This window comes from Salvelinus alpinus, chromosome 22, assembly GCF_045679555.1.
Source record: "Salvelinus alpinus chromosome 22, SLU_Salpinus.1, whole genome shotgun sequence".
Taxonomy (NCBI): Eukaryota; Metazoa; Chordata; class Actinopteri; order Salmoniformes; family Salmonidae; genus Salvelinus; species Salvelinus alpinus.
The window spans coordinates 17353668-17375831 of NC_092107.1; the positions used below are offsets into that span (position 1 = coordinate 17353668).

Consider the following 22164-nt stretch of genomic DNA (forward strand, 5'->3'; position numbering starts at 1 on the left):
TAATCTGAATAAAGTGAGAGGTTGTAACCTGAATAAAGTGAGAGGTTGTAACCTGAATAAAGTGAGAGGTTGTAACCTGAATAAAGTGAGAGGTTGTAATCTGAATAAAGTGAGAGGTTGTAACCTGAATAAAGTGAGAGGTTGTAACCTGAATAAAGTGAGAGGTTGTAACCTGAATAAAGTGAGAGGTTGTAACCTGAATAAAGTGAGAGGTTGTAACCTGAATAAAGTGAGAGGTTGTAACCTGAATAAAGTGAGAGTTTGTAATCTGAATAAAGGGAGAGGTTGTAACCTGAATAAAGTGAGAGGTTGTAACCTGAATAAAGTGAGAGGTTGTAACCTGAATAAAGTGAGAGGTTGTAACCTGAATAAAGTGAGAGGTTGTAACCTGAATAAAGTGAGAGGTTGTAATCTGAATAAAGTGAGAGGTTGTAACCTGAATAAAGTGAGAGGTTGTAACCTGAATAAAGTGAGAGGTTGTAACCTGAATAAAGTGAGAGGTTGTAATCTGAATAAAGTGAGAGGTTGTAACCTGAATAAAGTGAGAGGTTGTAACCTGAATAAAGTGAGAGGTTGTAACCTGAATAAAGTGAGAGGTTGTAACCTGAATAAAGTGAGAGGTTGTAACCTGAATAAAGTGAGAGGTTGTAACCTGAATAAAGTGAGAGTTTGTAATCTGAATAAAGGGAGAGGTTGTAACCTGAATAAAGTGAGAGGTTGTAACCTGAATAAAGTGAGAGGTTGTAACCTGAATAAAGTGAGAGGTTGTAACCTGAATAAAGTGAGAGGTTGTAACCTGAATAAAGTGGAGGTTGTAACCTGAATAAAGTGAGAGGTTGTAACCTGAATAAAGTGAGAGGTTGTAACCTGAATAAAGTGAGAGGTTGTAATCTGAATAAAGTGAGAGGTTGTAACCTGAATAAAGTGAGAGGTTGTAACCTGAATAAAGGGAGAGGTTGTAATCTGAATAAAGGGAGAGGTTGTAATCTGAAAAAAGTGAGAGGTTGTAATCTGAATAAAGGGAGAGGTTGTAATCTGAATAAAGTGAGAGGTTGTGATCTGAATAAAGGGAGGGGTTGTAATCTGAATAAAGTGAGAGGTTGTAATCTGAAAAAAAAGTGTGAGGTTGTAATCTGAATAAAGTGAGAGGTTGTAATCTGAATAAAGTGAGAGGTTGTAATCTGAAAAATGTGCGAGGTTGTAATCTGAATAAAGGGAGAGGTTGTAATCTGAATAAAGGGAGAGGTTGTAATCTGAATAAAGGGAGAGGTTGTAATCTGAATAAAGGGAGAGTTTGTAATCTGAATAAAGTGAGAGGTTGTAATCTGAATAAAGGGAGAGATAGGAATCTGAATAAAGGGAAAGGTTGTAATCTGAAAAAAGTGCGAGGTTGAAACCTGAATAAAGTGAGAGGTTGTAATCTGAATAAAGTGAGAGGTTGTAATCTGAAAAATGTGCGAGGTTGTAATCTGAATAAAGGGAGAGGTTGTAATCTGAATAAAGGGAGAGGTTGTAATCTGAATAAAGGGAGAGGTTGTAATCTGAATAAAGGGAAAGGTTGTAATCTGAAAAAAGTGCGAGGTTGTAACCTGAATAAAGTGAGAGGTTGTAATCTGAATAAAGTGAGAGGTTGTAATCTGAAAAATGTGCGAGGTTGTAATCTGAATAAAGGGAGAGGTTGTAATCTGAATAAAGGGAGAGGTTGTAATCTGAAAAAAGTGCGAGATTGTAATCTGAATAAAGTGCGAGGTTGTAATCTGTAAAAAGGGAGAGGTGAATCTGAATAAAGGGAGAGGTTGTAATCTGAATAAAGGGAGAGGTTGTAATCTGAATAAAGGGAGAGGTTGTGATCTGAATAAAGGGAACAAGGCCATTCTTGAACATGGGGTGAGATATTCTTATTAATTTGCATGAGAACCAGTTCAGATTTAAGTATAACTTTTGTATGACTGAAGCCTTTAGTGAGACGTCTAATGCTTTAATATTTAATCATTTCTGCCCTCCTAATTCATATTCATTATATAAATAGGCCCGTTTAATTTTGTCTGGCTTTCCGCTCCAAATAAAATGCTAAATAAATTATCATATAATTTAAATAACTGTTCGCTAGGTGTACACAAGACCATAAGCAAATAGGTAAACTGGGATATAACTATTATAAACTGGTTACCAACATAATTAGAGCAATAAAAATAAATGTTTTGTCATACCCGTGGTATACGGTCTTTTATAAACTGTGTGGTTTGAGCCTTGAATGCTGATTGGCTGACAGCTGTGGTTCATCAGACCGTATACCACGGGTTTGACAAAACATTTATTTTTACTGCTCTATTTATGTTGGTAACCATTTGATAATAGCAATAAGGTGCCTCGGGGGTTTGTGGTATATGGCCAATATACCACGGCTAAAGACTGTGCAAAGGCACTCTTAAGAACAGCCCTTAGCAGTGGTATATTGGCCATATACCACACCTCCTCGGTCCTTATTGCTTAAATATACCACGGCTGTCAGCCACTCAGCATTCAGGGCTCGAACCACCCAGTTAATAATACTCCATATGTGACTTAGAAATGGAATTGGAACACATTATTATATGTCTCGACGTGTGACAACTCGTGATAACTCATGTAAATAGGATAGCAATTGACTTCCTTTTAAAATGATTTGTTAGAACCAATTTAGTTTGCCTCTCTTCTCCTCATCCTCTCCCCATACATCTTCTTCCACACGTGTACCCATTTCTATAAAACCTGATGTAATGTCATATACCCTGATATATTTTCTAAGCAGGTACCATCCCTCCCATCAAGTCAGCACGGCCCGAAGGCGGCGACGTCAAGAAGCTCTTCTCCATCGGCTGCCCCGTCATCCTGGTCACTCTGGTCGTCGCCCTGCTCTTCATCATCCGCAAGAAACGCAAAGAGAAGAGACTGAAGAGACTGAGAGGTGAGGGAGGGAGGGAAAGGGGGAGAGGTGTGGAGAAGCGATAGAGGGTTGAGTAAGGGAGGGAGCAAAAAAGAGGAAAGAGCAATGAGAGAGGGAAGAAAGAGAGGAAAGGGGCGAAAAGAGAGATGGATCTTGGGCGAGAGAGAAAGGAGAGAAGAGACTGAGGGGTGAGAGAGAGAGGGAGGAGAGGTGCGGAAAAGAGACTGAGGGGTGAGAGAGAGAGGGGGGAGAGGTGTGGAGAAGAGACTGAGGGGTGAGAGAGAGAGGGAGGAGAGGTGCGGAGAAGAGACTGAGGGGTGTGAGAGAGAGGGAGGAGAGGTGCGGAGAAGAGACTGAGGGGTGTGAGAGAGAGGGAGGAGAGGTGTGGAAAAAGAGACTGAGGGGTGAGAGAGAGAGGGAGGAGAGGTGTGGAGAAGAGACTGAGGGGTGAGAGAGAGAGGGAGGACAGGTGTGGAGAAGAGACTGAGGGGTGTGAGAGAGATGGAGGAGAGGGCAGAAGACAGGGCTGAGGGGTGAGTGAAGGAAAGAAAACGTGTTGAGAGAGAGAGCATAAGTAATATCTGATTTATTGTGCTCCATATAACTGAAGCCCTGCTATTTTTTAATGTTCCCTCTAGATGCCAAAAGCCTGGCTGAGATGCTGATCAGGTAATGTATATTATCTCTGCTGTTCCTCTGTTTACATTTCATACCCCAATGGAAACATTCATACAACACACTGAACATCTGCGGTTACCTTACCTCTAGTTACAGTGAATGTCTTAAAAGGCAGATAGAGAACTCCTATTTCTGAAGTAAGGGGATTTACGTTGTGTGTGTGTGTGTGTGTGTGTGTGTGTGTGTGTGTGTGTGTGTGTGTGTGTGTGTGTGTGTGTGTGTGTGTGTGTGTGTGTGTGTGTGTGTGTGTGTGTGTGTGTGTGTGTGTGTGTATTGTGTCCCTGGAGCAGTAAGAATAACCGGAGCTTTGACACCCCTGTGAAGGGGCCCCCCCAGGGCCCCCGACTTCACATCGACATCCCCAGAGTCCAGCTGCTCATCGAGGATAAGGAAGGCATCAAACAGATCGGTCGGTGTAGTGTGTTTGTGCGTGTGTGTGTGTGTGTACGTCCGTGTGTGTGTTTTTGTGCTGCTGAGTGCCTACCTGATACGGATGTAATGCAAATTGGTGTTCATGAATGAGCATGAATCCTCCGTCATGAATAACTGTTGATTCTGTCGATCCCTCTGTCAGGTGAAGACAAAGCCACCATCCCAGTGACGGACACAGAGTTCAGCCAGAACGTGAATCCACAGAGCTTCTGTACGGGCGTGTCTGTGCATCACCCCGCCCTCATCCAGAACACCGGCCCTCTGATTGACATGTCTGACATCAGACCAGGGACAAGTGAGTGGAGAGCCCTAACTGCACTTAGTCTTATGTTCCTGGTCAATTGATAAACACATAGTATACTTATATTATATTATATGTCCATTCCCTCCATCATCGCCTTTAACTTACTGACTCTTGTGTTCTCCTCCCTTCCTTCACCTCTCCTCCTCCCCCCCCCCTTCCTCCCACCTTTCCTCCTCTCCTCCACCTCTCCTACCTTCCTCCCGCCTCTTCCCCTCTTCCCTCTCCTCCCTCCCTCTCTCCCCCGGAAGACCCGGTGTCGAGGAAGAGCGTGAAGTCGACCCACAGTACGAGGAACCGCTACTCCAGCCAGTGGACCCTGACCAAGTGCCAGTCGTCCACGCCCGCCCGTACCCTCACCTCCGACTGGCGCACCGTGGGCTCCCAGCATGGCATCACCGTCACCGAGAGCGACAGCTACAGCGCCAGCCTCTCACAGGACACGGGTGAGCCTGGCACATCATGCACACACACACTCAGCACACACTCATGACGAGGCTACATACCAGACTACACACCCACTCCTAACACACACGCTCTCGTGTAACACACACTCTCGTGATGTACACACTTGTGATACACAAACACACACAGTTCATGATACACGTACGCACACATATGCCGTATATACACACTTGCATACATACATCAGTGGAGGCTGCTGAGGGGAGGACGGCTCATAATAATGGCTGGAACGGAGCAAATGGAATGGTATCGAACACACGGAAACCATGTTTGATGTATTTGATACCATTCCACCTATTCCGTTCCAGCCATTACCACCAGCCCGTCCTCCCCAACTAAGGTGCCACCAACCTCCTGTGACATACATACATATACAAAGGACACAAGTGAGCCACCCAAAACATAGGCTACGTACACACACACACACACGTCTGTAGTCCAAGGAGACGGTGTGAAATTGCTATTTTTCATGTACAACACCAACTCTCTCTCCCTCTCTCTCTCGCTCCCTCTCTTTGTCTTTGTCTCTCTCTCTCTCTCTGTCTCCCTCTCTTTGTCTTTGTCTCTCTCTCTCTCTGTCTCTCTCTCTGTCTGTCTCCCTCTCTCCCTCTCTCTCTGTCTCTCTCTCTCTGTGTGTCTATCTCCCTCTCTCCCTCTCTCTCTGTCTCTCTCTCTGTCTCTCTCTCTGTCTCTCTCTGTCTCTCTCTCTCTCTGTCTCTCTCTCTCTCTCTCTGTCTCTCTCTCTCTGTCTGTCTCCCTCTCTCCCTCTCTCTTTGTCCTCAGATAAGGGGCGTAACAGCATGGTGTCCACAGAGAGCGCGTCCTCCACCTATGAGGAGCTGGCGCGGGCCTACGAACACGCCAAGCTTGAGGAGCACCTGCAGCACGCCAAGTTTGAGATCACCGAGTGCTTCATCTCCGACAGTTCCTCAGACCAGATGACCACGGGCACCAACGACAACGCCGACAGCATGACCTCCATGAGCACGCCGTCCGAGACGGGCCTGTGTCGCTTCACCGCCTCGCCACCCAAACCCCAGGACTACGACCGCGGCAGACCTACCAACGTGGCCGTGCCCATCCCCCACCGCGCCAACAAGAGCGAGTGGACTGGCAAAAGTGAGTATGAGACCTGCGGGTTGATTAGGATGATCCTATAGGTCAGTCTAATGTAAAGGCCTCTAAGCATGGTTAGAGTGAGCAGGGTTGTTTGCTGTACTTTAGACACATACCGGTACTCTGACCTTTAACAAATGTGCCTGATAAAGATGCTTGTCAAATCGTTATCTCTCCCTCGTTCTCTCTTTCATCCCCCCATCCCAGGTGACTACTGCAACCTTCCCCTCTACATGAAGACAGACCCATTCTTCCGGAAGCAGTCGGAGCTGCGTGACCCGTGCCCGGTGGTGCCGCCGCGCGAGGCCTCCATCCGCAGCCTGGCCCAGCGGGCGTACCACTCCCAGGGCCGCCACATGACTCTGGACTCCTCCAAGCAGCAGCAGGCTCTGACTGTGGGCCACGCTGGCCTGGCCGGCCTCAGCGCCTCAGGAGGAGCATCAGGGGGTGGAAGTGGTGGTGCTGTAGGAGGGGCAACTGGAGGGCCGTCTGGTGGTTCCAGCACCTCCTCCCTGCCCCAGAGGACTCTCACCATGCCCGGCTCCTCCTCTTCCTCTGCCCAGAGCGCTGCAGCCGCTACCGACGGAGCCACGGGGGGAGACTCCAGAGACTCTCTGCTGGAGAGCAGCTCGTCAGGCCTGGGCAGACTAGACAGACAGAAGCAGGCGGCTGGCGGGGCCTACTCCAAATCTTATACACTGGTGTAGCTGGAGCCACTGGCGTGGATGTTGGAGCCTTGGGAAGGGTTAGGGGCCACACAGACACACGTACACACACCTGACTCCTGCACTGTCAGGCCAGAGGGGCCGCTCGGCAGGGGCCAGATTGGGCTTTTATAGCACAGGAGTCTGTCTTCTTTCTGCCTTCTTTCTCTCTTTCTCTTCCTCTCTCTCTCTATTGTTTTGTTTTACCTTCCCTGGAAATAACTCGCTAAACTCAATATCATTTTTAGATTTGTTTTTGCAAACTTTTTCTCTCTCTCTCACTCTCCCACTATCCCTCTCTCTCTCTCTTTCTCTCTCTCCAATTATCTGTTGAGACACCTCAGAACTTATGCACAAAATACTTTCCATGTGCACCTGTTTTTTTTTTAAATTCAGAACGGTGAATGATAAACCAAGTACTAAGAGATGTAGTTTCACATAAACCTGTCTAGATGGTTTTGGCCGTTTTACGTGTTTCTTTTCACGTCTCTGAGAGTTCAGAGTTCGTACAGCAGCGCATTGCCACGGAAAGTGCTTATGCATAAACCAACTATCTTGGTGTCTGTCTCTGGCCCTCCAAAGCCATTCTGGTACGGACTCACACAAACAGGTAACAGACTGTGGTTCCCACGACGATGTTGGAGGAGCCTTGGGGACTTTTTTTCATGCAATTCATGACACAGTATAGAGTGTTACTGACTATTTTATAGGACAACAGGAAACAGAGGGAGGGGGGGGTAAAGCAGGAATCGTCTTCATACGAAAGATGAATCAACCGTATTTTTTTTAATCTTTGCTTTTCTCTTTTGGAATATATAAACTGATGTGCATTAAAAGAGGGTAGAATGGATTCACAGAACCTCCACGAGCCTGCGTGTGTGCGTGTATATGTGCAAATATATATGTATACATGTGGCTGGCACACACCTGCAGTGGACCTTTTTAATCAATCTGTATGCTGACTCCTTGGCGGAGGCGTGCGTTAAAAAGACTCCTGTCCATTTGCTACTTGTGACAGTGGTTTGGGGACGATGATGTCACACTGTATGACGTCACATGTCGGTTTCTCCCTTCTGGACTTTGGTTGGCCCGGTGTGATTGACACTGGCAGCGTCGCCTTGGAGATGACGAGGAAGATGGACAGAGAGAGAGGGAGTTGATTTGCCGTTCATTAGAGGCGCAGGGGTGAAATGACCACCCCTCCTCTTGGCCCCTCTCTGTCATTCTCTCCAATCCCCTGAAGCAGGAAGAAAACCCTTTGCTCTGTCGTTCATTTGCGCTTGGTGCCACACACCCCCATTCCTCCATACCCCACCCCTCTGTCTACCCAAACACTTCCAACCCACCACACCACACCCCCATCCTCCATACCCCACCCCATCCACACAGTCTCACTGTGACCTTCTAGCACACTCTGCTAGGCAGGCAGACATTTAATGACAATACTTGGGACTGACTGACAAATGGACTGCAGACCAACAGACGGACAGACAGACTGACAAAAGATGAACTCGACAGAAAGATGGATGGATGAACAGATTTCAGATTGAAACAGAGGAGAATGTACAAACGGGAAAATGCAGCGAGGACCGTTGGTTTGCAGGGAGAGATGGATAGATAAGGAAGACAAAACAGCAGTGTAAGTGTTTAGGGAAGGATGAAAGAGATGGCAGGTGGACATGAGTTAGTCTTTTGAAATGAAGTGGTCTCAAGAAGAAATCGGTTATCTAAGGCCCCCCATCCCACGAAAATGTATTGAAGCTGATTGTCGGTTTCTGTTGGCGTTCCTTTCTTTCTTTCTTTTCTTTATTCTAAACCCAAAGCTTAGCCCCATGACAAAGAAACGCCCCCCCCCCCCCCCCCCAAAAAAAAAGGAAAAATGGAACATTTCACATCAGGGCTCTCGCAATATAAAAATAAAAAATATATCATATTTGTTGTAAAAGACATGTACATATATATTTATATCGAAATATATCGAAAATATATAACTATTAAATAAAGCAGAGTGATATAAAGTCATCGTAATTGACAATAGATAAAAATATAACTCATGAGACAATCTCACAGTGGAAGCCGCCGCGGGTTAAGAGGAAGAGTGGAGGAAGAGGAGAACGGGAAACGGCTAGCACAACCAAGAAAGATATAGATAGATGAAATTGAGCGTTAGCGACGGTATCAGAGGCCGAGTTTGGGAATGTAAACATTGATGCCATGGCCTCATTGTCGTTTCCCCCTCTGCCAGGTACATAGGTAGCTACAGTGCAGGAACAGAAGTACATCAAACATGCCAATCAGGATGTAAACCTAAGTATCTACTGTAAGTATTTAAGGCGCAGTGATGGGTAGTACCTGAGCCAGTGAGCCTGGTTGCAATCTAATGCAGTCTAGTTGCATTGTGTAATGGCTTGTGTCAGAATGGCTCGTGTGTCAGTGAACCCCATGGCAGCCAGTGTGGTTACTGTGTTTAATAACATCAGACCTGTCGTTGATTTGGTTTGGAGTTGCCTCTGTGGTGGAGAGTAGACGACAAAGCGGTTGTTTTGGGGTCATAGTGGCTTTTGTGGTCAGTGAGGTAAAGTGCATTCATTGTGGTCAGCAAGACCCTCTTTTAAGTGCACCTGTAGAAATGGTGAGGGACATCACTCACAGATAAAAGAACGATTTCAGGGAACCTTCAACCATTTATAAGCACTAGTTAGTGAGCGGTACAGTAGCTTCAGCACTGAGTCACAAAGCTTAGGCAACATCCCGTGTTGATTTCAGTTTAGAGCCTAACCCTGGCACAACTAACCCTGGCACAACTAACCCTGGCACATGGGGATTCAGGTAACAGTAGTGGGCCATGCCACAGTGCCATCCCACATTCTTATTGTGTACGTCCCCAAATCTAAGCCCAACTTAGAAGTATGACCCTATTTCAGGTGTTAAGAGAATAGAACCAAATGGAACCTGTTGTATTGTACCTTCTGAAGGTCTGTTGACAACCTCCATGACGTCTCATGACTGAACTTAGTGAAGACAGCACATAGTGACCTCTGTGTCTTACCGTTGTCATTATGTCCGCGCACAGCACTCCTATTCCGGACATGCATATAACTGCTATAACTGCTCATAGCTGACAACACTCACGCTCCTCCCTGCCTGTTGCAGACAGTGAACAGAACAGGGAGAGTCCGCAGAGAGAAGAACCTTTCCTTTCCGTTGATATTTTTATGGTACTGTTTATTTTGTTTTTGGCTTCCTTGGTTATGCAATTATTTTGAAACGGTTTGCTTTGAGACACACGGTGGTGTCACGTGAAGGGGCAGGCCTGTCTAGCCAATTGAAATCAGGGACTCCCTAGCTCCAACCAATCCCAGGACAAGCTGTGTGCATGTTGGACGGGGTCAGGAATCAAACTCCCCACCCCACCTTTGCCCCAACCTATTTGACCAATCAGACCCTCAGTTACACCTGGTAATAACGTGTCCTGTGATCAGATTTGACCCCAAAATGTCTACTCCAGCCCAATTTGATTGTGTGTGACCGGATGTGACCACAGATCCATTGCCAGGACACATGTTAATATCAGGTCTCAAGGGGGTCTCAGATTCCCCCCTACCTGCACCTCCTGCCCCAACAGCATTGCTACCCCACTATTAAAGACTCTTGTACATAGCAAAGTGTTTTGTATGAATAAGTACTATTTTCAACATCTCCCAATGAAACCAGGGCACAATGTAAACTTTGATTAAAGTTATAACTTTAAACAGGAGAGGGTTAAAGAAAACTATAGTATTATAGTAACACTGCTTAGAATTAGATTTTTGAATGGGGCAACAAAAAAATCCAGAATTGCTTTCACAATTGGTTCCTCTTTTTCAAGAAGTTTTGTTGAGTTTAAAATATTGATTTTCTTTCTTGTTCACTTTTTTTAATTTCATTTTTTTTCTGTTGAGGAAAAACGGCATTGCATGCTCTGAATTATTTGTTGGGTATGAAAAGAAAAATGGAGAAACAAATTTACGAAAAAGGGGTGAGGGAAAAAGCGTTTTAAAAAATACAGAGAGAGTTCTTAAACTTTTATGAAAAATTTGCTTCAATTTGCAATTGCTTGTTTAACTCTACCGTTTTTTTTTTCTATGAAAACAAACAAAACCAGAAAAAGAGTACTCCAACACCTTGTGCAATAAAGCTATCTTTCTATGATTCATATCTTCCTTTTTCCATCCTTTCCTTCACTCTGGATCAAGGGGTGTATTTATTAGTACATAATGTGGCAAAACGTTTTCCCATGGGAAACTTTTTGAACTAAAACGAGCAAAATCTCACAAGAATGATTGATTACACGGTAGGAATAACCCAACATGTGAAATTAAAGCAATTCATTACTTCAACACTAGAGGGCAGTGCAACAACAAAGATCACCAATCCAGGATTACCCAGGAGTTTAATGGAGTGTTTTTTGCATTAGCAATCCATCTATTCATCTTTGAAATAGGAGTCATACTGCAATACATACAGCACAATGTGCACGCTCTCACACAGACGCTGACACACACACACGCAAAAATACTCTCGCACATAAGTATCTTCACAAATACACATATGCACATTAGCATATCGAGGACATATTATTCATACGTACGTCTATATATTCAGTTACATAGTATAAGACGGGATGTGTGTAATATTTTGTCCGTTCATTTTGTGGTTGAATGTATGTATGTGTGTGTGTGTGTGTATAATGTCCACATGTCAAGTCAGTCTGTACTATTTACTTTGCTTTACTTAACACGCTACGCAACACAGGTAACACAATTAGAGGAAATGTTTGGTCCTCTTGCTCTTTACATTTTGGAGAGGTCTCGGTCTGTCTGCCAGTGTGTTTGTGTCCGTCTGTCTGTCTTGCAGAGCTCCGGTGGTGCGGCTCTTCTTCTACTTGCTCTTCTTCTGCTGCTGGTACTTCCTGAACTGGGTCTGGATGGTGACTGCAGCTTTCTCCACGGGCAGGGTGGGGCTGAGGGGCGCCGCTGCACACCCGTTGCTGCACGCGGAGTCTTTCCGATTGCACGTCAGGAGACAGGGCACAGCCAAAGTGGCAACGGCAACAGCCAACGTTGTATTGGGGAAGAGGTCCGAATTTACTGTGTGTAGCAACGTAGCAAGTACATAAGTAGTAAGGCACAAGTGGTTTGTAACGTTAGGGGTTATGAAGTAAATGTAGCCTTTCAGCAAGCCTCTATGTGGGTAGGCGATTCTACTTCGTTGTTATAGATGTATTGCCACGGAATGTTCGGGGTTATAGATAAGAAAAATATAAATCCACACACTCGTATACTGCTCCCGAAGTGTTTTAAGGAGAAAATGATGTTTCGATCCGTAACTGGGTTGTAATGAGGAAGACCCAGTCAGACCATTAAAACACTGTGTGAGCAGCATACCAGTGTACCAATTACAAAATATACATGAATGTTTTCCTCTCGGATCCATTACCTGGGAAATGTTTTGTAGATGTGTGCATTTCACTCTTTTAAACCTCGTTTGGTCTCATACTCACTCTTTCTGAACACTCCTAGGCTGTTCCTCCTCGGGCCATCGTACTGTAAACAAGAATACAGTGTGAACTGCCAAAGAAGCTACAATAAAAAAAAACATTACAGAAACGAAAGTGGTTAAAGGGGTAATCTGCAGTTGAAACAATAACTATTTGGGTGAAAAACTGAGGGGATTAGTGCTGGAGAAAAGTAGCCACTCAAATTCATAGACAGAGCTATGGATGCAAGGATTGACCATCCGTTATGTAAAAAGTATAGTTTTAACCATGTTTGGAGGCTATACTATGTCCTTTTACATTTGTTTCGTTTACAAACATTGGAGTAAAACGAGCTTATATTCCGGGTTCTGATGGGGTACAGGCAGTTGAACTAAGCTCATGAGGCATTTCTAAGTTATTTTCTTCCGGAATTGATGGTTGCGTATAATTTATAAGTACCAAAAATGATGTAGCACCAGCAACTGCAGGTTACATCCCTCTCACTTACACACACGCTCACAAACACACACAGGAAATGCTCGGCTACTGCAGGAACGCCTGACTGTCCACCTCGTTTGCTCAGTGCAAACGTCAGAGCTGGGATGTTTGGAACGTGATCGTGTCATTCTTCACAAGCCATTCCGAGGCATCCCGACTTGCAGACAGGCAGCTATGTGTCCCCATAGCTAAGGTCATGTAGCGAATGTCATTCTGTAGAGGTGTTTCAGTAGCCAATTCGGTAAATGTTGGTAATTGACGCTTGTGTGATTCAGCACTACAATAATGGGTGGCCCGGAGGCATTGAAAAATGCTGTGCGTTGATGGCTCCAAATGTGTTGTTAACTAGCTGTTCGTGGTGCAATTCTGTCATCGCAATGGCATTGAAAAGGCTAAGTTATGCAGTACATCCTTCTGTATGCTTTGGTCTCTCTGTGTCAGAAGGACTTTGGCGCCCCCTATCGCATCTGATGAGTATGGCAGACTAACAAAAACTAGGCACCTCAAACTAGGCACCTCAAACGTTATTAGTAATAAATGTCTGGGGAAATTATACTTAACACTGTCAGATACCTCTAGTCCGTTATATACCTCCATTCCCCTGTACATTTGTTAAATTCATTATATCGGCAGATTGCGATCCCTTCCAGCAGAGATCACACAGCTACAGCTGCACATGTTCTTGACACAACTGTGGGCCTTGACCATTAGCAGAACCCCACACACTACTTCTCCAATCTCCAGTCTGGGTAACGTCCGCAGACACAAATCCCCTTAATAGGGATTACAGGTACCGCCTGCTGGAGAAGGTGACGCCTGGGATTGGCCTGTCTGTCTGTCTGTCTGTCTACTCTACCTATTGGCCTGTACCTATTGAGCTGAGGCCTACATCATGTCGGACAGCAACCATTCTTAAGTCATTTGAGATCAGGCTTTTCAAAAGCGACAGGCTGCTTCTGTCTTGTTATTGTAATGCCACTTTCCATTGTTTCTCATGAAACAGTTCTCAGATAGCCTGTAGAGAGAGGGCCATGCTTTCTTGTACACGGCTACCATCCCCCACACCCTACTCTTAATCCCAGTCCCAGCCCTGAGCCGTCCCTGCTGCTGTAATACCTGGCTACCTGCTGGTTGGATGTTGAGCCGAGGTCCTCAGTCAACGTTAGCTAATTCAAGAGCATGCAGTGGGCGAGAAAATGACTCCTCCTCCACAGCAGTCACCTCAGCACAGCACGTCGCGTGCGACATTAACGGATCAAAAACACTCAACGATGAGGTATCTGAAATGGCTTGAAATCTAAGTGGTTGTGAGGTCACGACACATTGGAGGCATGTTTTCGGGAGGGTGAGGTGGTGTTAGGGGTGTGGTGCTGGCGGTGGCAGATGGTGGATGGGAATGTTTGAGGCACTGACCTCAGCTGTTGCGCTGCTCCTCCTTTTTTGGGACACGTGGTGCACCTGCCAGGGCAGAGCCTGGGGCACCATGAAAGGCAACGGAGGATCACTGCGCGCAAACCGCACTCCTATCTGGGATAGACATGGAAAGGATTACATGTTCGTGTGTGTGTGTGTTCCTGAACTTCTTGTTTACCTTTAATATCAGTGGAACATTCTTGTCGTGTGTGTGTAGTGTGTAGTGTGAGAGAGAGAGGGGGGCATTAAACCATGACTATTTGTGTGTGAGATAATTAAAGCCTTTTCAATCGGTGTGTGTGTGTGTGTGTGTGTGTGTGTGTGTGTGTGTGTGTGTGTGTGTGTGTGTGTGTGTGTGTGTGTGTGTGTGTGTGTTCATCCAATTACATCAAATCCCAAAGTGAAACGATGAGATCAAGTCGAGTATTGACCGTCAGTTCACTCTCCTTTTCACGCGTACAGAACATTAATCAGGACAACTTCCTCAATATTTTTTAATTAAAAGCCCTCACTGTGGAGAAAGCTATCTAAGATATTCACGCTCATGTGAAGAAGAAAAAAAACTTATCAGACAGCATTGACATAGCAATGGCTGATGGGAATCCTGATAAAGTAAACGGAGCATCGTAGCACCATAGATATTACAAACATAGACAACTCTTTCGGGCACTCCATTAGGACATTTGATGACGTTACTTAGACATTTAGCAGCTTGAACCAATCAAATGTGCAATACAGTGGTACAAAGTCAAATATACAGATTGAATGGTCTCCAGAATGCATATCGAGCTCCACGAGTTGGACCAGCTGTTAACAGCATGTAAAAGTTATCAATAGACATGGGCTTACCTTTTCAACTACTCTGACCACCATATACATAGCTGTTAGCATGGTAACTATCATCGTGACAACTATTCCTTGATGCCTGGGATAGGCCTGCTGTGATACTGCTTCTTTCCCTTGTTTCCTCAGTCCAGCCGTGGAAGAGAGATCATGTACACGCTGATAGATCCAAACAGTCAGTGGAGTGTGCTTTGCAGGATGTGCGGGAGGTAGATGGAAAACACACACACACACACACACACATTCTCTGCCACGGCAGGCTAAGACCAATAAAGAGCTTTGTGGTCCAGAAATAGAGAGACGGTAATCATCTCCTCTACGCACAACGTTTATCCCTCAGGTGTGCCCTCACCTCCTTGAGAGTCAGGGAAGGTCTATATTCTCTGGCCAACACAGGTGGCAAAACATCATCTATCATAGGGAAGAAAGTCAATAGGTTAAGTCAAACAGGCCAATTGACATTCATAGTAGGGTTGTTGGATGGACATCTTTGCTTGGGCATCCTGGTCTAGCAGATGCCAGGCTGCCTGGGGTCAGATGTTATGCAACAGGTGAGGAGCAGCTTGTGAACAGATTGAGCTCCAACATGGCAACGCTGGGAACACAACTTCGTTTCAAGGTGGATAGTTGGGTAATATTTGGTTGAGACGTTGATCAATGAGATTACAACGTATGTTCACCCACTCAAAAAAGACATCAAAAAAAGTTTGTTGCGTTTTTCCAATGTGTTATCACTAATGCTTTCAACCAACTGAAAGCACACCCAAATTCCGATGGAAAAACAATGTCTGATTTTTGGTTTAGTTGTCATCAAAATGTCTATCGCTACGCTTTCAACCATTTAAAAGCACAAGAACGTTCAAATGGGAATACAATGTCAGATATGTTCTTTATTTATACAACAGATGAATGTGTTATCACTGTGCTTCATCTAATAGCACAAAAAATGACCTGGATTGCAGTAAAAAATATTACATTAAAACTAGATGGTGCTTGTGATCAATGCCTTTCGAGATTCTGTGCAGATTATTAAAGCAATTCTGAAGATCTCCACATACCTGCAATCACCTCTGCATGCTATCTTGAACATGCGTGCTTTATATAGGTAGCCTAGCAGGTAGCCTAGTGATTAGAGCGTTGGACTAGTAACTGAAAGGTTGCCAGATTGAATCCCCGAGCTGACAAGGTAAAAATCTGTTGTTCTGCCCCTGAACAAGGCAGTTAACCTGTTGTTCCTAGACTGTCATTGAAAATAAGAATTTGTTCTTAACTGACTTGCCTAGTTAAATTTAAAAAAGGATTTTATAAGAAGAAATGCATAGTTACAGCAACCTCAAAATGTGGCCATGGATGTGTTACTCATGTTAAGGTTGAATGTTACATTTGTTTGGAAGATAGTCATAACTTTAGGCTATTTTACTGTATTACAAAGGTAATATTGAGTTGTGTTTGGTTGAGAATGCAACCAAATATCAACATTTAAATGAGATGCATCTACTACTGCTTGTATAGTTCCATCTGAGCCACTGGCTTAATCCCAATCCCCTAGCTTTTTTTGTTTGGTTGAGTTGGAGACGTGAATCGTTCATGAAATTTGTTAACTTGTCTAAGTTAATTGACAATTTAGATTTATCTTCTACTTGGATAGCTCCGTCTGCCCCACTGACTTAGTCTGGCTTTAATTCCAGTTTGTCTACAAATTAATAATTGATGTGAAGGATTCACGTCTCCATCTCAACCAAAAATCTAAGGTAGCCCTTTCCTGCAGTCAATGACCAAAAGCACTCATTTTGGCCTCATGTGTGGAATGTTATTAGTATTTCTCATAATGTCATCATAATTTTTTTTTTTTTACATTTAAACAGCGAAAATCCAGTGTTTCTATGTCAGACCGTTTTGTTATATTTCAGTCTTCTGTGATGTATATAAAGTGTAATATTGGAACGTAAACTCAAAATTGAATACATGTAACTCTATATATGACATGGAACAGATGTCTTTGTTATATTTCAGTCTTCTGTGGTGTATATAAAGTGTAATATTGGAACGTAAACTCAAAATTGAATACATGTAACTCTATATATGACATGGAACAGATGTCTTTGTTATATTTCAGTCTTCTGTGATGTATATAAAGTGTAATATTGGAACGTAAACTCAAAATTGAATACATGTAACTCTATATATGACATGGAACAGGTGTCTTCTTTTTTATAAGCCCATAACCATGTGTGTGCGGTGTATACTTTTGATTCAAAGTAGATTTGTATAAGACTATCAAGAATCACTCTGTGTGACCCTGATTTAGCCCACTACAGTAAAAGGTTAAATCCAGCTAAATTCAGGGCAGCACTGTTTTTGATAGCTGTAGCAACACTTTTCCTGTTGTCCAAAGCAATAAGCTATATCTTTTCAAAAATCTGCAGTAGCAAAGATGATCTATACTCTATACTGACCAGGGAAGCCCCCATTCTGTTATAGACAGAATCCTGTGACGTGACAGACCAATCAGGACTCATCTTTCGGCATGGCCAAACACCCCATTATCTCAGCCAATAATGACTAGCTAGGAGAGACATTTCATTCTCCCGGTAAAGCTAAGTGCTTTCTCCTTTGCTAAACTAGGCTCATAATTCAACATTTGAATTCATATTTACGGATCACATACAAGTTTGTAATTATGGCACATGAAAGTTCACATGTTCAAGAATGCATTTCTAAAATATATATATATATATATATTTGAAAATGTCCTTGTTTTCCATGAAAGCATACATGAAATGAGTTGCAAAACGAATAGGAAATATAGTCAAGACGTTGACAAGGTTATAAATAATGATTTTTAATTGAAATAATTGTGTCCTTCAAACTTTGCTTTCGTCAAAGAATCCTCCATTTGCAGCAATTACAGCCTTGCAGACCTTTGGCATTCTAGTTGTCAATTTTTTGAGGTAATCTGAATCGATTTCACCCCATGCTTCCTGAACCACCTCCCACAGGTTGGATTGGCTTGATGGGCACTTCTTACGTACCAGATGGTCAAGCTGCTCCCACAACAGCTCAATAGGGTTGAGATCAGGTGACTGTGCTGGCCACTCCATTATAGACCGAATACCAGCTGACTGCTTCTTCCCTAAAAATGTCTTACATAGTTTGGAGCTGTGCTTTGGGTCATTGTCCTGTTGTAGGACAAAATTGGCTCCAATTAAGCGCCGTCCACAGGGTGGGTGTCACGCCTGCTCCCGCTCTTCCACCCTGGCGCTCGAGGGTGCCAGGCTCCCCAACATTGCGCACTCCTGCCACCATCATTACGCACACCTGCCTTTCCCCCGTCACGCGCATCAGCGTATTATTGGACTCACCTGGACTCAATCACCTCCGTCATTACCTTCCCTATATGTCTGGTTCCCCGGTCTGTTCCCTGCTTCAGCATTGATTGTCGTATGTCCTTGTTTCCCATGTGCCGATGCTGTGCCTGTCTTGTTACCTTTTTGTTCCTGATTAAATGTTGACTCCCCGTACCTGTTTCACATCTCTGGAGTCCAATATATACACACATCTTACAGTATGGCCTGGCGTTGCAAAATGGAGTGATAGCCTTCCTTCTTCAAGATCCCTTTTACCCTGTACAAATCTCCCACTTTACCACCACCAAAGCACTACCAGACCATCACATTGTCTCCACCATGCTTGACAGAAGGCGACAAGCCCTCATCCAGCATCTTTTCATTTTTTCTGCGTCTCACAAATGTCTTTGTGATCCGAACACCTCAAACTCGTCTGTCCATAAAACTTTTTTCCAATCTTCCAGTGTCTGTGTTCTTTTGCCCACCTTAATCTTTTCTTTTTATTGGCCAGTCTGAGATATGGCGTTTTCTTTGCCACTCTGCCTAGAAGGCCAGCATCCTGGAGTCGCCTCTTCACTGTTGACGTTGAGACTGGTGTTTTGCGGGTACTATTTAATGAAGCTACCAGTTGAGGACTTGTGAGGTGTCTGTTTCTCAAACTAGACACTCAAATGTACTTGTCCTCTTGCTCAGTTGTGCACCGGGGCCTCCCACTCCTCTTTCTATTCTGGTTAGAGCCAGTTTGCGCTGTTCTGTGAAGGGAGTAGTAAACAGTACAAGAACTTCAGATTCTTGGCAATTTCTCGCATGGAAAAACTTCATTTCTCAGAACAAGAATATACTGATGAGTTTCGGAAGAAAGTTCTTTGTTTCTGGCCATTTTGAGCCTGTAATTGAACCAACAAATCCTGATGCTCCAGATACTCAACTAGTCTAAAGAAGGACAATTTTACTTCTCCTTTAATCAGTACAAAAGTTTTCAGCTGTGCTAACATAATTGCAAAAGGGTTATCTAATGATCAATTAGTCTTTTTAAATGATACACTTGGATTAGCTAACACAATGTGCCATTGGAACACAGGAGTGATGGTTGCTGATAATGGGCCTCTGTACACCTATGTAGATATTCTATAACTGTAATATACTGTATTTCTGATCAATTTGATGTTATTTTAATGGACAAAAAAAAGCTTTTTCTTTCAAAAACAAGGACATTTCTAAGTGACCCCAAACTTTTGAAAACTTTTGAAAAGTGCCTTGCAAAAGTATTCATCCCCCTTGGCGTTTTTCCTATTTTGTTGCATTACAACCTGTAATTTAAATGGATTTTTATTTGGATTTCATGTAATGGACATACACAAAGTAGTCCAAATTGGTGAAGTGAAATGAAAAAAATTACTTGTTTAAAAAAATTATATTTGTTTTTAAACGGCATATGTATTCACCCCCTTTGCTATGAAGCCCCTAAATAAGATCTGGTGCAACCAATAACCTTGAGAAGTCACATAATAAGTTAGATTGTACACAGGTGGACTTTATTTAAGTGTCACATGATCTGTCACATGATCTCAGTATATATACACATTTTCTGAAAGGCCCCAGAGTCTGCAACACCACTAAGCACTATGAAGACCTAGGAGCTCTCCAAACAGGTCAGGGACAAAGTTGTGGATAAGAACAGATCAGGGTTGGGTTATAAAAAAAATATCCGAAACTTTGAACACCCCATGGAGCACCATTAAATCCATTATTCAAAAATGGAAGAATATGGCACCACAACAAATCTGCCAAGAGAGGGCCGCCCACCAAAACTCACGGACCAGGCAAGGAGGGCATTAATCGGAGAGACAACAAAGAGATGAAAGATAACCCTGAAGAAGCTGCAAGGCAGCACAGCGGAGATTGGAGTATCTGTCCATAGGACCACTTTAATCTGCACACTCAATAGAGCTGGGCTTTACGGAAGAGTGGCCAGAAAAAATTATGTCTTAAGAAAAAAATAAGCAAACACAAAAGGCATGTGTGAGACTCTCCAAACATATGGAAGAAGGTACTCTGGTCAGATGAGACAAAAATGTTGCTTTTTGGCCATCAAGGAAAACGTTATGTCTGGCACAAACCCAACACCTCTCAACCCCCCGAGAACACCATCCCCACAGTGAAGCATGGTGGTGGCAGCATCTTGCTGTGGGGATGTTTATCATCGGCAGGGACTGGGAAACTGGTCAGAATTGAAGGAATGATGGATGGCACTAAATAACTTGAGGGAAACCTGTTTCTGTCTTCAAGAGATTTGAGACTGGGACGGAGGTTCACCTTCCAGCAGGACAAAGGACTGCTAAAGCAATGTCATGCAATAAAATGCAAATTAATTACTTAAAAATCATACAATGTGATATCATGTACCTATGATAAAAATTACAGACCTCTACATGCTTTGTAAGTAGGAAAACCTGCAAAATCAGCAGTGTTTCAAATACTTGTTCTCCCCACTGTATATATATACAGCTGAAGTCGGAAGTTTACATACACTTAGGTTGGAGTCATTAAAACTTGTTTGACAACCACTCCACAAATGTCTTGTTAACAAACAATAGTTTTGGCAAGTCGGTTAGGACATCTACTTTATGCATGAAACAAGTAATTTTTCCAACAACTCTTTACAGATTATTTCACTTATAACTCACTGTATCACAATTCCAGTGGGTCAGAAGTGTACATACAATAACTTGACTGTGCCTTTAAACAGCTTGGAAAATTCCAGAAAATGATGGCATGGCTTTAGAAGCTTCTGACATGCTAATTGACATAATTTGAGTCAATTGGAGGTGTACCTGTGGATGTATTTCAAGGCCTACCTTCAAACTCAGTGCCTCTTTGCCTGAGATCATGGGAAAATCAAAAGAAATCAGCCAAGACCTCAGAAAAAGTTGTAGACCTCCACAAGTCTGGTTCGACCTTGGGAGCAATTTCCAAAAGCCTGAAGGGACCACGCAGCCGTCATACCGCTCAGGAAGGAGACGTGTTCTGTCTCCTAGAGATGAACGTACTTTGGTGCGAAAAGTGCAAATCAATCCCAGAAAAACAGCAAAGGACCTTGTGAAGATGCTGGAGGAAACAGGTACAAACGTGTCTATATCCACAGTAAAATGAGTCCTATATTAACATAACCTGAAAGGCCACTCAGCAAAGAAGAAGCCGCTGCTCCAAAACCGCCATAAAAAAAGACAGACTACTGTTTGCAACTGCACAAGGGGAAAAAGTGCATACTTTTTTGAGAAATGTCCTCTGGTCTGATGAAACAAAAATTGAACTGTTTGGCCATAATGACCACCGTTATGTTTGGCTGAAAAATGGGGAGGCTTGCAAGCCGAAGAACAACGTCCCAACCGTGAAGCACGGGGGTGGCAGCATCATGTTGTGGGGGTGCTTTGCTGCAGGAGGGACTGGTGCACTTCACAAAATAGATGGCATCATGAGGAGAGAAAATTACGTGGATATATTGAAGCAACATCTCAAAAAAATGGCTTAAGGACAACAAAGTCAAGGTACTGGAGTGGCCATCTCAAAGCAATGACCTCAATCCCATAGAGAATTTGTGTGCAGAACTCAAAAAGCGTGTGCGGGCAAGGAGGCCTACAAACCTGACTTAGTTACAACAGCTCTGTGTCAGGACTCCGACCGAAGGTGACTCCCCTTCCCGTTCGGGTGGCGCTCGGCGGTCGTCGTCACCGGCCTACTAGCTGCCACTGACTCTTTTTCCTCCCCCTCCTTATGTGTTTATTGGTTACACCTGTGTTTAGGTGATTATAATTAGTTGGGCTTTATTAGTCAGCCAGCCCGTACGTTTCTTTGTGCGGGATTATTCAGTTGTAATTTTGGATTCGGGAGTAGATGAACGTGTTGTTTGTTTGGTTCATCAA

General features: G+C 43.8%; 2 protein-coding genes across 6 annotated transcripts in view; one reads left to right on the forward strand and one right to left on the reverse strand.

Moving 5' to 3' along the window:
* LOC139549143 (cell adhesion molecule DSCAML1-like) overlaps positions 1–10813 on the forward strand; it is a 225519-nt gene extending 214706 nt beyond the window's left edge. Inside the window, exons 28-34 of one of the 4 annotated variants that reach the window (XM_071359296.1) lie at positions 2789–2947; positions 3565–3595; positions 3892–4013; positions 4179–4331; positions 4589–4783; positions 5586–5921; positions 6126–10813. In XM_071359296.1, coding sequence (XP_071215397.1) covers positions 2789–2947; positions 3565–3595; positions 3892–4013; positions 4179–4331; positions 4589–4783; positions 5586–5921; positions 6126–6625 — 1496 coding nt within the window. In that variant the 3' untranslated portion in view covers positions 6626–10813. The remainder of the gene's footprint in view (positions 1–2788; positions 2948–3564; positions 3596–3891; positions 4014–4178; positions 4332–4588; positions 4784–5585; positions 5922–6125) is intronic. The other 3 variants (XM_071359298.1, XM_071359297.1, XM_071359299.1) reach the window with 3 other exon arrangements.
* A 224-nt stretch (positions 10814–11037) lies between these two features.
* LOC139549136 (uncharacterized) lies at positions 11038–15078 on the reverse strand. Of its 2 annotated transcripts, none has more exons than XM_071359288.1 (4): positions 14901–15078; positions 14052–14165; positions 12165–12207; positions 11038–11664 (listed from the first exon to the last, which is right to left on the reverse strand). In XM_071359288.1, exons 1-4 carry the CDS (start codon positions 14952–14954, stop codon positions 11543–11545), a joined length of 333 nt encoding a protein of 110 aa, XP_071215389.1. In that variant the 5' UTR covers positions 14955–15078; the 3' UTR covers positions 11038–11542. The 2 variants fall into 2 exon arrangements, with proteins under 2 accessions (XP_071215389.1, XP_071215388.1); XM_071359287.1 differs by having other exon boundaries at positions 11038–11751.
* Between the last annotated feature and the right edge of the window lie 7086 nt (positions 15079–22164).